The sequence below is a fragment of the Chelonoidis abingdonii genome, chromosome 3 (genome assembly GCF_003597395.2).
Source record: "Chelonoidis abingdonii isolate Lonesome George chromosome 3, CheloAbing_2.0, whole genome shotgun sequence".
NCBI lineage: Eukaryota > Metazoa > Chordata > Testudines > Testudinidae > Chelonoidis > Chelonoidis abingdonii.
The window spans coordinates 114,200,380-114,217,244 of NC_133771.1; the positions used below are offsets into that span (position 1 = coordinate 114,200,380).

At 41.7% G+C, this 16,865-nt stretch overlaps 1 protein-coding gene across 1 annotated transcript in view; it reads left to right on the forward strand.

Moving 5' to 3' along the window:
• Positions 1-16,865, forward strand: part of UTRN (utrophin) — a 615,035-nt gene that overhangs the window by 526,131 nt on the left and 72,039 nt on the right. Inside the window, 2 exon segments of the mRNA XM_075064018.1 lie at positions 5,802-5,959; positions 13,761-13,927. Of these exon segments, the coding sequence (XP_074920119.1) occupies positions 5,802-5,959; positions 13,761-13,927 (325 nt within the window).

Here is a 16,865-nt window from a genome sequence, read left to right on the forward strand (position 1 = left end):
CTTTTGCACTGTCATCAGTCATAGTGGTAAAGTGTGGGCAAGTAGATTTTATGCCGTGACTTGTAAATTATGCAGTTATAACATATATGGTAAAGCGGGATTAAGTGGTTGTGCATGGTTTCTATGGAGAAGCCAGGAAAATGTCTTGTTTTATGTACTTTACCCATTTAACAAAATAGTGCAACATTCATATGTTCAGTTTATGGAAAAATCAAACAAGTCAGAATTGATAGGAACAGGTGCATAGGTTTGATAAACTACTGCAAGGAAATATACCAAAATACAGCAGCTACATTAAATGTGTCTGTCTGCGGAAGGATGACTGTCACTTTGCAGATACTGCTCCGTCATCTGAACCTTCTGCCAAAACCTTGCCCAATGTAATCCAACAAAGGCATGAAGTTATATTGATTTAGATATTTTGAAATTTTTGAGGATGTTGAATATTTTGAAAACATTTAGTAAATTAGCAACATGTAGCAAAAATAGTTGCAGAAACATGGAGTCACATTCTGTTGCATAGTATTTATAAGTAATTCAGAATAAAGGACTAGTGCAATCCTAGGGGAAGGCTAATAATACAGTATGGACTTATGGAACTTAAAATTAGTTTTTATGGGAGTAGCGGTCCGACACATTTCACAGAAGCAGAAGTAAGTAAAAGTATATAGAGAGAATATTTGTTATACCTTTCACAGAAAACTGTGGAGCTCCTTGGGAATATAGTCCTTGCTTTTTTTAAAGAGCACTTTCATGTAAACTGTTGATTACCATGTCTACATTAGCAAAAATCTTGTGCACTGGGGCCAATTTCAATGTCTGTGATTTTGTACAGTCGTAGTCTGTCCCCAGCATGTTGTACATTTTTTAAAATTCCCTAGCATAGTTTAGTTCATATGAATTGGTCAGTTCTCATGAACAAGGGGGACGGCTGAGTCCATATACAACAAATAAAAATTCATAATAAGGCAGCAGAATGGGATTTGTGAAAAATGAAAAGCTGATTGTAGGATCTAAGGGTTAGATTCCCTTGATAAAATGGCAAGCGCTAACCAAAAGACTAGAACAGAGGTTGATTTTTTTTTTCCAAACTCAAAATTGCCCTCAACAATGTAAAATAGACCTTGTTGATCAAAGATTCCCATTGAGACTAAGTACAAACATTTAAGTTGAATAGTAAATTTGGCTAGGTGAAGGTAAATTTCAGCAATTATTTCTAATACAAAACAAAAGTGGCAATTGACCACCAGGACATATTTGCATAATTGACCTACACTTTTACAGCATTCTTCAGAAACAAGTTAAAGTGAAGAGTTCTGGTATTTTGGGGCACAAAAGGTTAGCTTACTTGTCTCAGAAGATTTCTGTACTAAGACAATCATAAGTTCAATTCTAAAACTCATCATATCAAAGAGACTTTAGATATCTAAATAGCTTCCTGATCTGGTTTATTAGGACTTCAACAGTTACTCTGTTACTTAACATAAAATATCTTTTTATATTTTAATTTCCATATTCTTTTTCAGTATGTCGGGTTTTGACAATTCATAATTGTCAGCTTTAGTGTCCGCTTCCTGATGAATCTCCAGAGCTTTTCTTTAGAGAGGCGGAAGCGTTATCTAATGTGGTCAAATTGTCTCAAAGCAACTGATCCACACAGATTGTTGGTAGCATCTTCCTCTGTTGCTCTGTTTTTGGGAAGTTGGTTTTATGGGAAATAAAGAACAATTTCTCCCTGGGCAACTCTTCCATTTACATTATTAGTTTATTATTTGTTTATCAACCACATAAAGCCAAGTTCATGTCCCATACAGTTAAGAATGCTTTGACTCAGATGCATGCTGAAAATCTGTTTTGGTTTAGCAATTCCTGATATAATTAAACTGCTTCCCAGTTTTCTTTGCAAGACTCAGAGAGGTAGCCATGTTGATCTGGATCTGTAAAAAGCAAAGAGTGTCCTGTGGCACCTTTAAGACTAAAAGACGTAGCATAAGCTTTCATGGGTGAATTACCCACTTCATCAGACGCATGTAATGGAAATTTCCAGAGGCAGGTATAAATATGCAGGCAAGAATCAGTCTGGACCTCCCCCTCCCTGATTGAACTAACCTTATTATCTCCAGACTGATTCTTGCCTGCATATTTATACCTGCCTCTGGAAATTTCCATTACATGCGTCTGATGAAGTGGGTATTCACTCACGAAAGCTTATGCTCCAGTACATTTGTTAGTCTTAAAGATGCCACAGGACTCTCTCTGTTGCTTTTTTCAAGACTATGGATTTGTGTAGGTGATATAAGGAAGAAACTTTATCAAATAGAATTCCTAGTTGTATTAAGAAAAAAGAGTACACAATTAAAGCCCCAGTTCAAGAAAGCATCAATTTTCAGGAAAATCCTTATGCTTAACTTTAAGCACTTGCCTTTGTGGTTTCTTGAATAGAGGTAGAGTTAAGAACATGCTTAAGTGAATCTGGAACTCATCCCCAGGATATGAGGCTAAGTGTGAATGGCAATTGAAACAAGTTTAAAAACTGACAAAAAAATCTGAAAATTACTAAAAGCAGCAAAGAATCCTGTGGCACCTTATAGACTAACAGACTTCTGGAGCATGAACTTTCGTGGGTGAATACTCACTTCGTCAGATGCAATTACTGTTTCCTTGGATTTTGGGACGATGCCGTGCAGTGCTCAGGAACTGTAGAATTTGGGATGCCACGAGGAAGGCTGTTCATTGAAAGATCTTTGCTTTTGGTTCAGAATGAACAAATTAAATTAGTCTTAAATACATTTTTCTCTCTTTATGCTTCTACCGAAGGCCATATTTCATTGTAATTGTGGAGTCTCTATCACTGGCCTCTTTGCAGCTGCTTGAATGGCTGTGATTTGACAGTGCTAAATATGTAATTTGATGGCTCCACAATCTTTGCTAGCAAAAGACACAGACAACACACTTGTGGTGGAATTTTTACTGGAAATGATAAACTGTTGAACAAACTTTCTTGCACTGCCTAGTGTGCACTGTAGTTACCAACCTGTGGTCATAGTTCTTCAAAGACTCTTCTTCCAGTAAGCTAGGTCAGAATTGTATTAATCAGAACACTGTGTGTGCATTCTCAGGAATTTGGGAGTATTAGATTAGGTTCCCCTATACCTCTAATATGTCTAAGCTCTCAGCTTCCTCATCTCACCTTTCCTGCCCATCTTGATGAAGGGGAACCTTTTTTTTTTTTCCAGTTTAAACTACTTACTGGTTTCAGCCTACACACGATCTCTTAGAGTCTATGGGTTGTGGAATCCTCAGAGAGTGATTGATGGGTTCATCTACTAAAGTAACAGACACAGTGTGTTCCCCATCAGAACTACTATCAACTTACTGTCCCCTGCTGCCCCCACTCAGTACCAGAACCACTGCCGCATCTTCACCTGTCAGGGTTCCTGTTTCCAGGCTAGCTGAAGTCAGTTTGGTCAGACAGTGCTAGAGCTTTGGCTTGTTGTATTCTTGATTCAGGAGGTTCCTTTCCCCAGCAGAACACAGACCAGCTGCTGGTGCTGAGTGCCCCTGACTTCTCTCTACACTTGGCCTCAACACTGTCAGTCTCCCTGGGTTAGTTATTCACAGGGAGGATTTGTGAATGATTTAAACAAATACAGTTTGCAAAAAATTAATCTCCTACCTATATCACCATCGTCTGATCACCTTTCTCTCCCCCTACTCACTCTTAATTCATCTTTTTACCCCCCATCAATGGAAGGGTTAGAATTTGAGAAGATGTGCTATTCCACCTTTCTCCTAGTCACTGCCAAGCCATTGTACCTTGTTCCTGCTTTTGCGTCAGCTTTTAGTATGCACAGAGACCAGCAGAAACACTTCAGGGGGGCTGAGCTAGCTGTCCTGCCATCAGCTCTGCGAAGTTGACCCGTAGTTGCTACAAAAACAACTCCAACTGCTGTTCTCTAGAAAACTGGCCGGGACTCTGAAAGCCTAAGACACGGTTGCCAGAACTAGCAAAAAATACATAAAAATTCCCAAAATGCAGTTGATAATCCAGATGTCCCTTTGTTGAAATTCCTCTTATGACCCCCAACCACCAAAAAAACATCTGTGCCTGATTTTTATAAAAGTGCTTACGCCTGCTAACATATTCTTCCTGCTTCTCTGTCAGAAATATAGTCAGATGGGATTTTAACTATGCTCATTCTTAAACAACACATGTGTTATGATAAGAGAGGTGCAATATATGGAAAACTGTACAAATAGATTCTTTTTTAATGAAAAAGTATGAAAGACCTCATTTGGGAACAGAGAATAATTTGGTAATAGAGAGGAAAAACCTCCATCAACTTTACGAAGTCCATGATTTCACCCTTCAATTTCTTAGCTGTGAAAAAAACTTTTTGAGTGAATATGAATTGCTACATTGCTCTCCTTTTGAGACTCTGTTCAGCACCCTGGAAAAACAGCTCTGAGACTTTTTCACTGCTCCATTAATCTCAACAGCTAAAGTTTTAAGTAATAGTTTAAATGGTCACCCTGTTAATTATTTAGTTGCTGATCATTTAAGCAGAAACATCCAGCTAATGCAATTATCTCCTGAGTGCTCGGAATTTATATAACTGAGAAACGGAAGACACCTGTTTGATTTGCATCTAATCCATATTCAGTAGTCAGTGCAAAATTGTTGCTGACAAACTATTCTGCAAAGCTTGTCTTTCTTGATTTTAAATGATTCAAGTGACTTCCAACATTTCCCTTGAAAAACTGTTACAATGTCCAATAGGTCTCACTATCAGGAACTATTTTCCTGACCTTTTTCAGCTTCAGTTTTTCTTTTCTTAATATCATCCCAATACTCCTAGTTATGCCCCAGGGGTTGACATGCCACAGGAAAAGAGGAACCAGTGAAAGGAAAGTGTGTGGAAGGATGTGGTTATCCAGGGTGTAACATAAGTAGCTGTAGATAGATCAGTGAGCAGTTGACTGGTTCTCAAATCTTTCAGCTTGTGTATGTACCACGTCTGACTGCTCCCAGATGCAAATTTTCTTCTATTGCATTCTCACCTGCTGATAGCTCAAGTTTTAGCATAAAATGTTGTCAGATATACAGAATGATTCCTGTGATAACCCAGAAAACTTTATAAGTGTTGCAAAAATAAATATTATATAATGTCTTATTTTAATCCTATATTCAGGGGCTGCTCCAGGCACCAGCACGCCAAGTGGGTGCTTGGGGCGGCAAGCCACAGGGGGCGCTCTGCTGGTCGCCGCGAGGGCAGCAGGCAGGCTGCCTTCGGCAGCTTGCCTGCGGAGGGTCTGTTGGTCCGCCAAAGCCGCGGGACCAGCAGACCCTCTGCAGGCACGCCGCCGAAGGCAGCCTGCCTGCCGTGCTTGGGGCGGCAAAATGCCTAGAGCCGCACCTGCCTATATTTTGTTTTGTGGTATTTCCCCCATTTTTATCAAATAGTTGATTGATTGTAAATTGGGAGCTACAATACAGTAGTGCTTATTCCACTTCTTGTTGTAAAGAATATTAAAATAAACAGCATAAACTACACTTACTGGGTCTGATTCTATCCTCATTTACGCCAGTGTAAATCAGGAAAAATACTATTGAAGTGAATTGATTTACACTAGGATAAAACAGTTGTAAGCCATGGGAGAATCAGACCCATTTTAATTACATTTGGAATAGGAAATAGTCATTAAACCCATAGAGCTGAAGTGGGGGGGGGGGGGCGGAGAGCAGACTGAGACTAAAATGACTTCCCCATATGAGCCATCGACTATTGTCTATATTGCAGATCTCTTTAAGGAAGTGGCAGGGCCTACAGAAATGTGTGACCAGAGGCAGCTTGGCCTTCTGCTTCATGATGCCATCCAGATCCCGCGGCAGCTTGGAGAAGTAGCAGCTTTTGGTGGCAGTAATATTGAACCCAGTGTCCGTAGTTGCTTCCAGCAGGTAAGATCATCAACTGTTCTTTATGTATGAAATGTGTCCGCTGTATCTTTTTGTTTTATACCTCTTTATATATTCGCAAACTTTATTTAGGTCAAAATCAGCTGTGGAATTAGCAGACAGTCTCTTCATAGTAAAGTGTAAAAATAATAAAAGGCACACAGTATATTTCATCCAAATATGTAATTAGAATGAGTATTAAATGAAGCTCTTTCATGGAAGACCAACAGAAGAAAGATCAAGCATTAAAATATATCAGTGGTTTCAAGGTATAGACTGGATCACCGTGGAAAACAAAAAAGAATTATGCATTAGAGTTATATTAAGACATACCTATTACAGATGTGAAAAAATAATTTTACACATTTTTATTTTCTCTAAAGTATTTCAGCTATGGGCCAAAATTTTTAAACTTGGATTTGTAAAGGCAGACACCTGAATCCGCAGTTACATACTTTGATAAGTGGTATGATTTTCAGTAACACCTGTAGCTCCGATTAATGGCAAAACTACAATGTAAGGGTTGTTTTTGTAGTAAAGAAAAAAGATGGACTGGGCGTACTCTATAATAACACATTTAAAACCCATTTTAAGGTGGTAACCACGACTCTTCTGTCTGTCTTTCGCACAAATCATAGAACATCGGAGTTAGAAGAGACCACAAGGGTCAACTAGTCTAACCCCCTGCCAAGATGCAGGGTTTGTTGTGTCAAAACCATCTAAGACATCTGAAATGTCTTTAAAAGGGTTTTGTTTTCTCTTCGTGGGTTGTATGGAAAATGAGTCAAATTATTGACCGAGGCTGTATTTGGATAATGGCCATACTGAAAATAATAATAATACCTCTTATATAGCAATTTTCATCAGTAGATCTCAAAGCACTTATGTCTTTAATATTTTTATCCTCACACCATCTTTCAGAGATAGGGAAGTACTATTATCCCAGTTTTGCAGATGGGGAATTGAGGCATAGAGAAGCTTAGTCACTCACCCATTGATCTACACTACGCGTTTAAACCGAATTTAGCAGCGTTAAACCGATTTAACCCTGCACCTAGCCACACAACAAAGCCCTTTATATTGATATAAAGGGCTCTTTAAACCGATTTCTGTACTCCTCTCCGACAAGGGGAGTACCACTGAAATCAGTATTGTCAAATTAGGATTAGTGTGGCCACAAATTGACAATATTGGCCTCCGGGCTGTATCCCACAGTGCACCATTGTGACCGCTCTGGAAAGCAATCTGAACTTGGATGCACTGGCCAGGTAGACAGGAAAAGCTCTGCGGACTTTTGAATTTCATTTCCTGTTTGCCCAGCGTGTAGCTCTGATCAGCATGGGGGCGATGCAGTCCCAAATCCAAAAAGAGCTCCAGCATGGACCGTACGGGAGATACTGGATCTGATCGCTGTATGGGGAGACAAATCTGTTCTATCATAGCTCCGTTACAAAAGACGAAATGCCAAAGCATTTGAAAAAATCTCCAGGCTATGATATGGAGTCCACAGCACAGTGCTGTGTGATAAGTGTAATTGAAAGCCAAAGAATCAAATGGACAGTCATGGAGGGAGGGGGTACTGAGGACTCCACTAATCCCACAGTCTCCGAAAAGCATTTGCATTCTTGGTGAGCTCCCAATGCCTGAAGGGTCAAAACATTCCCAGGTGTTTCAGGTATACATTCGTAAATTTACACCCTTCTCCCACTCCCCCCCGAAAGAAAAGGGAAAAAAACGTTTCTTGCCTTTTTTCAATGTCACCCTATGTCTACTGCATGCTGCCGTAAGACAAGGTGCTGCAACACTGAACACGCAGCATCCCTTCCAGTGGCAGACGGTACAATATGACTGCTATCCATCATCCATCATCAGCCCATGAGTGCTCCTGCTGCCTCGGTGAGGTGGCCGAGGACGCCTGGGTAAAAATGGGAATGATTCATGGTATTCCCGGCAGATGGGACAGAACGGCTGGTAACCATCCTCACATAGCAACTGAACATGAGCTCTATCAGCCCCCGCCCTTCATGGCTAAAGAAAAGATCTGTACTAACTGGATTATCATAGCAGTGGGAGGCTGTGCTCTCTCACCACCCAACCACTTAATGTTCTTCCTGGACTATCATAGCAGCTGGAGGCTTCCTCCCTCATTTTAATCTCACTAAAAAGTCATGTTTCTTATTCCTGCATTCTTTATTACTTCATCACACAAATGGGGGGGACACTGCCATGGTAGCCCAAGAGGGTTGGGGGAGGAGGGAAGCAACGGGGGGTTGTTGCAGGGGCACCTAGAATGGTATGCAGCTCATATTTTTCTGCAGGATCTCTGGGGCTCTGACCTGGAGCGGCTGTGCTCTCTGGTTCTCTAGTAACTTGCCCCATATTCTAGGCAGGACTGACTCTATTTTTAGACAAAACATAAAGAAGGGAATGACCCGTGGAAGTCATTCCTATTTTGTCCATGTGCGCCCCCGGCCCAACCTCAGCGAGGCCAGCCAGGAGCACCCATGACAGCAGCAGACGGTACAAAACGACTGATAACCATCATCTCATTGCCAGTTTAAAAATGTCAGATGGTGCAATAGGGATGGTAACCGTCTCTGCTACCTTGCAAAGGCAAATGATGCTGCTTTGTAGCACTGCAGTACCGCACTCCAGTACACATACAGTGAGTGAAAGCAAAAATGGCTCCATGGGTTTGCCATGCTATGGCGTCTGCCAGGGCAATCCAGGGAAAAAGGGAGCGAAATGATTGTCTGCCGTTGCTTTCACGGAGGAAGGATTGAGAGACGACGTTTACCCAGAATCATCCGCAACACTGTTTTTGCATTGGGATCTCAACCCAGAATTTCAATGGGTGGGGAGGCTGTGGGAACTATGGTATAGCTATAAGATAGCTACCCACAGTGCAATGCTCCAGAAATCGATGCTAGCCTCGGTACATGGACGCACACCGCCAAATTAATGTGCGTAGTGTGGCTGCGTGCACTCGACTTTATACAATCTGTTTTACAAAACCAGTTTATGTAAAATCGGAATAATCTCGTAGTGTAGACATACCCCCAGAATCACAGAGTCAGTTGCAGAGAAGGGCATTGAACTCTGTCTCCCACATCCTAGGCTAGTGCCCTGACCACTGAACAATCCTTCCTCTCAGAAGTACAGTATGCTCCTGATCTCCACTTTTAAAAGGCCATATACAAAATAGACAGATGGGTGTTTAAAAACATATGCATCAGTTAAGTTTTATTCAGAGACCTGCATGCTCTAGAAAACAAGGAGCTGAGGATTTTGTTAAAAGGTAACTCCAGTGAATGACTTATCAGTGCAGGAAAAGATCCACAAAATTATACTGAGTGCATCTGAATTTATCTTAAAACCCTTAGGCTTATGGCAGTCTTGGCAGCCTTCAGCCCTATTAAAACTTATGGTAGCAGTTACCCTTCATTACATTTTCTGGGCAGCCTTATATTGTGGGAACAACAGGCTTTCTTCTGCTGGAACAAGGCTTCATCTCAGCAGTTCAGGGGAGTGATGTTGTTAGTAATTTTGACCCTACATATCAGGAGATGACTTAGTGTTAGTTTTTTGACAAGGGAGCTGGCAATTTCACAGTGTTTGCAACATAGTCATTTATATGTCTGGAGTCTTTATACAACAGACAGATCATAGTACAGGACTGCAGTTCAGCTGCATGCAGGATGTTGATTAGGCTGCAGGGATGTCTGTCTTTTTAGGGAAGATAGGAGGAAAGAGAAGACGTTCTAATGGAACGCAACCAAATTATGAATTTGTAAAGGATGCCCAAGGCTCTAGCTGTTTTGTAGTGATAATTACATGGGTTGCATTTATTTTTTTTTGTGAATGTGGCTGCCTTTGAGCAATGCTAAGACTCAGATAGGGGTTAAGAAGTCACTATGCTGTATATAAATCAGTCTCCGTAAGTGAAATGTCAGACATTTAATAGTATAGTGACTTTATTAAATCCTACAAAAGAGAATATTAGAAGACTTCGTTGGAAGAGAAGCAACATCTCTTCTTTTACTTTTCCTTATTGCAGCTTCTGGGATTTTTTTCCCAGTCATTTTTGTGCTTTCTTCCCTTGTTACTAGTTCAGAGCTTAGAAAGATTGAGTGGTATAAACTGTTTTATAAGAGATAAGTGGTAGATTCCAGTGTGGGTTCTGGTCTTCCTTTGGAATTAAGACCATGTTGATTAGGGATTATTTTGGGGAGGTTCTATCGCCTGTGTTATACAGGTCAGACTATATAGCAATGGTCCCTTCTGGCTTTGGAATCTGTGAATTAGTTTCATGAGTAATCTGTTGATTAAGATCAAGATCAGTTTGCAGATTGGCCCCCATGGACCTCTCCTAAGCTTTCATACTACTGCTTCAGTAAATAGGAGTTATTGCTAGTGTGTCTGTTACTGGCCTCAAGTGGTTCAAGTCCTCTCTAGAAGAGAGGATTCAGTTGGTGGTGATGGACTTTTTGTGTGTCACCACTAAGGGATTTGATGTGCTGTCCCTCAAGGATCAATCTCATATCCCATGATTTTCAGTGTATGCATAATACCTTCTGGCAAGATAATCTTTAAACACACACTAGGGTATCATTATGTGGTTGATGATAAAGTTACATCTCTCTTGTCGGGTGGACCCTGCCAGGTAAGCCTCTGCTCTAGAGGAGTGCTTGGATGATATTTTCAGCTGGATGTGTCAGAGCTATCTTGTCCTTAGTCCTGTGAAAACAAATGTCTTACCGATGGTAGAGCTCATTATTACTGTCTTCCTTAGCGTTCCCACTTACTGAGAGGGATTCATTTGGGCAATGAATAGGTTAAAAATCTTGGAGTCACTTTTGGTCATGTATTATTACTTACCATTGATGTTTTTTAGGCTGTGTCTGATTTATCTTGCCATGAACTCAGAACAGCAGCACAGATCCTTTATGATCATAAAATATGATTAATATATTTCCATTTTATCAAGATTTCTCCACTGATTTCAACATATTCAGACTTCACAAGCATGTTTGCTTGCCACCTGGAACAAGTGTGATAATATTTTGGCTGCCTATAGATTTACTTTAAATTATTAATTATATTAAATTTTTACATGTTTGTTTAAATTAACAACGTTGGCTATTTTTTTAAAAAATCCTAAACATTGTAGATCACTTCTTTTAGCCTCACCATGATGAGTAATTACACTCAAATACTTTATGCTTTTTCGGTGGCATGTCGCCACATCTTACATCACAGACAAGGTAGCCTTTCAGTGCAGATCTTGCTTTCCCTTGACTTTCCAATTCCTTCTAAAAAAAATGTTTATTTCAAAGCCCTGATCTGCACTACAAGTTTAGGTAGAATTTAGTAGTGTTAGATCGATTTAACCCTACACCTGTCCACACGACAAAGCCATTTTTGTCAACTTAAAAGGCTCTTAAAATCAACTTCTGTACTCCTCCCCGATCAGGTCAAATTTGGGGTAGTGTGGGTGCAATTTGATGGTTTTGGCCTCTGGGAGCTATCCCAGAGTGCTCAATTGTGACCACTCTGAACAGCACACTCAACTCAGATACACTGGCCAGGTAGACAGGAAAAGCCCCGTGAACTTTTGAATATCATTTCCTGTTTGGCCAGCGTGCGAGCTCAACAGATGACCATGCAGAGCTCATCAGCACAGGTGACCATGGAGTCCCAGAATCGCAAAAGAGCTCTAGCATGGACTGAACAGGAGGTACTGCATCTGATTGCTGCATGGGGAGACGAATCCATGCTATCCAAACTCCGTTACAAAAGATGAAATGCTGGAATATTTGAAAATATCTCCAAGGGCATGAAGGACAGAGGTTATAACAGGGACCTGCAGCAGTGCCGCATGAAACTTATATCTATCTCCAATTTATTATTATTATTATATCTCCTGGAACTGGAAGGGACCCTGAAGGGTCATTGAGTTCAGCTCTCTGCCTTTACTAGCAGGACTGAGTACTGATTTTGCCCCAGATCCCTAAGTGGCCCCCTCAAGGATTGAACTCACAACCCTGGGTTTAGCAGGCCAATGCTCAGACCACTGAGCTATCCCTCCCCCTCAGGCAAGCCTACCAAAGAACCAGAGAGGCAAACGGCCGCTCCGGGTCAGAGCCCCAGACATACTACATCTATGATGATCTGCATGCCATTCTAGGAGATGCCCTACAACCACCCTACCCCTGTGCTTCCCTCCTCCCCTCACCCCTCCCAGGCTACCTTGGCAGTTATCCCCCCATTTGTGTGATGAATTAATAAAGAATAAGTGAATTTGAAACAACAATGACTTTATTGCTTCTGGAAGCGGAGATCAAAGGGAGGGGAGGAGAGGAGAGGAGAGGAGGGTGGTTGGCTTACAGGGAAGTAGAGTGAACCAAGAGGGCGGGTTTTCATCAAGGAGAAACAAACAGAACCTTCACACCGTAGCCCCCGACCAGTCATGAAACTGGCTTTCAAAGCTTCTGTGATGCACAGCGTGCCCTACTGCACTCTTTTAACTGCGCTGGTGTCTGGCTGCGCATAATCAGTGGCCAGGAGATTTGCCTCAACCTTCCATCACACCATAAACATTTCCCCCTTACTCTCACAGATATCGTGGAGCACACAGCAAACAGTAATAACACTGGGAATATCGGTTTCGCTGAGGTCTAACCAAGTCAGTAAACTGCGCCAGCAAGCTTTTAAACGTGCAAAGGCGCATTCTACCACCATTCTGCACTCCCTCAGGCTATAGTTGAACTGCTCCTTATTATTGTCCAGGCTTCATGAGCCATGGGAGCAAAGGGTAGGTGTGACCGCACAAGGCAGAAGCCCCCGGCTAGCATGATATTCCAGGCAGGACTGAATCTCCTTCATTAGACAAAACTTAAAGAAGGGAATGACCTGGAGTCATTCCCATTTTTGTCCAAGAGCCCTTGACCGACCTCACCGAGGCCAGTCAGGAGCACCCATGTCTGTCCAGGCGCCCCTGACCAACCTTACCGAGGTCGGCCAGGAGCACCCATGGGACAGTGACGACGGTTAGCAGTTGTATTGCACCATCTGCAAGCCATGGCAAGGGAATGCAGCTGTGTAGCACTGCAGTACCACATCTGCCAGCAGCACCCAGGAGACATATGGTGACAGTGAGCTGAGCGGGCTCCATGCGTGTCATGGTAATGTTGTCTGCATGGGTAACCAGGAAAAAAGCAATAAACGATTTTTTGCCATTGCTTTCACAGGGGGCTGGGGGGCTGACAAGGTACCCAGAACAACCCACGACAATGTTTTTGCCCCATCAGGCATTGGGAGTTCAACCCAGAATTCCGATAGGCAGCGGAGATTACGGGAACTGTGGGATAGCTATCACGGTGCAATGCTCTGAAAGTTGATGCTAGCCTTGGTACTGTGGACGCACACTGCCAACTTAATGCGCTTAGTGGGGGGACACACAATCGACTGTATCAAATCAGTTTCTAAAAAACTGACTTCTATTAAATTGACTTAATTTCGTAGTGTAGACATACCCAAAGATAATTTTTAGTATGAATTACTGGTAGCCCCGAATTTATTACCTTTTCAGCTTTCTTCCTTCTTTTTTACAGGCTCACCTTATTAGTTCACCTTTGCTTGAAATTTAAGGAAGGCTGTGGCTTACATCTCATATTTATAATTATATTGTTGGATTTTTTGTGCAGTGCCTACAGCTAGGTTGATTTTTGGTTTTAAAATAGAGTGATGGAAAAAAAATCTTGTTTTAAGATTTTATTGTTATATTTTGGTTTTCCTTCACCAGAATCACAATAAGCCAGAAATTAGCGTAAAGCAGTTTATAGACTGGATGCGTTTGGAGCCGCAGTCTATGGTATGGCTACCAGTTCTGCACCGAGTGGCAGCTGCAGAAACAGCAAAACACCAGGCCAAGTGCAACATCTGCAAGGAATGTCCAATTGTTGGCTTCAGGTAAGAAGAGTGGAATTGGTACAGAATTTTATGGACAGAGCCCTACCAATTTCATGGCCGTGAAAGGACTGTGAAATAAGCCCTTCCCCATGAAATCCGATATCTCCTTGTTCCTAGGAGCACCCCAGCAAAGGGGGGCTCCTAGCTCCAGCTGGGCTGGAGAGGGATATCCCCCTGCACAGCCGCTCAGGAGGGTGGGGGAGACTAGACCTACCTCCGGGTGCCTCCACCTGCTGCAGTACACTCTGGGACTGGGCAGCAGCCCCAGAGTTTCCTGCAGCTGGAGGAAGTGTGTGGAGCTGGATCCGATCTTCCCTATGCTGCTGGGAGCGCCCCAGGAAAGGGGCTCCTAGGTGCTAGTCTGGACAGGGCTGGGGCAGGACAGGACTTGCTCTTAGCCTGCAGGGCTGCGCTTGGGTATCTCTCCCGGCTACTGATAGCTCTGCATCCCCTCATCCCCGCTCTGTCCAGCTCTGAAGGTAGCACAGAAGTGAAGGTGACAATCTCATGACCCCCCTACAAGAGGTTTGTGATACCTCTTCCCCCCATCTCCTTTTGGATTGGGACCCCCACGGTTACAATGCTGTGAAATTTCATTTTTAAACATCTGAAAACGTGAAATTTATCAAATTTCAAATCCTATGGCTGTGAAATTTACCATAATGGACCATGAATTTGGTAGGGCCCTAGTTATGGGTTTTTCTTAATAATATAATAGATCATATCTTCCCACCAATTTACTTGCCCTTCTTTGTTTTGCCACTCCCCTCCCTTCTGACTGTTGAGTTCCTCTTGGTCTCCTCAGGCTGCTCAGAATCTGGATTTCATTGCTGTGTCCCCAGAGCTAGTTTATTTTTCTACCTCCTGCAGATGGTACTGATAGACTCTGAAGGACTCTGTGATTGACCGGTGTACCAGAAATGCTATCACAGAGGTATCTTTGCATCAGTGGAGGCAAATAGACAGTGAATGAAGTATATATAAGCTTATGTGCTCTGTAGACATCAGAAATAGAACTGAGCAGCAGGAAAGTTTTATATATATATATATAATAAAAAATTTTCATGTTTATACTTTACACTGAGTCTGGCATTATGCTCTCCAGTAAATCATGCCAAAGTAATGGACACTAGCCAATATTAAAATACCCTAAAGCTGCAATCTCTCTTCATTTTGGCTCTAGCATTAATACATTGTACAGAAGACTCATCATAGCAATCTCTCTCCAAAAGTACTGAACACAATCTAACTTGGGTGTCTCTTCCCACGTCTGTCCAAAAGACGCCTGGGAAATTTTAAAAGAAAGACAGTGAACATTCTCCAACTTAGTCCCAAAAATAATATGATCTGGATAGGCTGGTGACCACACTTGAAACCTTTGTTACAAGTAATTAATGAATACATATATGTTGATCCCATATAAAAGCATACTAGAACAGAGCAACGTTTAGGATCTTCTTATCACTTCCTCTTCACCTTGCTGTGCTCATGAAGGTAACCTGTGACATTTAAGAGCTACAGAAGACAGGTTCTGCCTCTTAGAACTCTCCCTCATGTCCCCTTCAGACAATTCAGCCCATTCCGAGAGTGGGTCTGGTGGGACAGGTGATTCTTGTGCTCATTTGAACTATAAAGAATCTCCTCTTTTTGCCCCTCCCTCTATCCTTTTAAGGGCAACAATAAAGGGCCCAAATGCAGGAATCTTACTCAACTCCCTCTATGGGAAAAACACAGAAACAAAACAGAGATGGAAAAGACAGACAGACAAGCTGAGAGCAGGAAGATGGTAGGAAAATAGCTATTTTTATGCAATTTATGCAACACAGCCAGAGGTTTATATAACATCATGGCAAAGAGTGATCTAACTGGCCGTATTTTATGTGGGGCCCTGCATAAATCATATAAACAGCTGCATCAGTGTACCTTAAAAGTAAATCTATAAATTATACACACACATTCTTATGCATCACAAAACAACAAAACACCTCCATTAATTATTGCCCAAACTAGCAGGATTAAAATCTCTGTAAGGTGACGAAAGTAATCACTCAGTTGCAGATTTAAATCTATCTGACATATTATAGAACTGTCCAGCTTTAGGAAAAGTTATACTATGACTATACTATACTGTAGATATATATACTATGAGTATACTTATACTCTCTGAGATCAAAATGATTGAAATGAGGTAGTGACTCAATAGTTGAAGTTTGAAATTCCCTTTATGAGCCCAGTTTTCAACACTACCCCACAACTTTCCCAAAATAGAAACCAATTCCTCATAAATTTCACATCATATCTCCTCCCAGCATACCTTTATTTTTTCCCTTCAGAAGTTTGGAAAAATCAGAATAGAGGCTTTTAAATTTTGTAGCCAGAGTTCATTAGGAGGTGTTCTTTTAAAATTCCTTGTTCTTGACTTTCTGAAAAAATCCCTGGTTTGGCCTATTAACCCTAAATGAATTTGTTGAACTTCATTGGTCTTGCTGAGGGCAAGTGCCTTTTAGTCTGTCTGAGCTGTTAGTTGTAACAAAGGTATATATTGTGCAAGGGCTAAAAAATTACATTAATGCAGTGTTAAGGTCACTTGGTGAACAATGAGTTGAGCAAAATCCAAATGTCTGAAAACCAGGAAATGCCACTCACCCCCTTTCAGCAGTGCCCCAGTATGCCCCATTACCACACATACCTTTGTTCTGCCGACTTGACAGTTGCTGAAATGTACGAGCCATTCACCTTCTTTTACAACCCCTTCATACTCCCCATAGGAGTCCATTCTAACGCTAATAATAAAAAAGCAAAGGTTGCCTACACTGCCTTCCCTCTGTTCACCTGAATCTGGTGGTAGCCAGTGGGCATTATTTGCATACATTCCAGGGGCAGTCATTGTGTTAGGTGTTCCAGACACCCCCAGCAGTGCAAAGCAAGACCCCATATC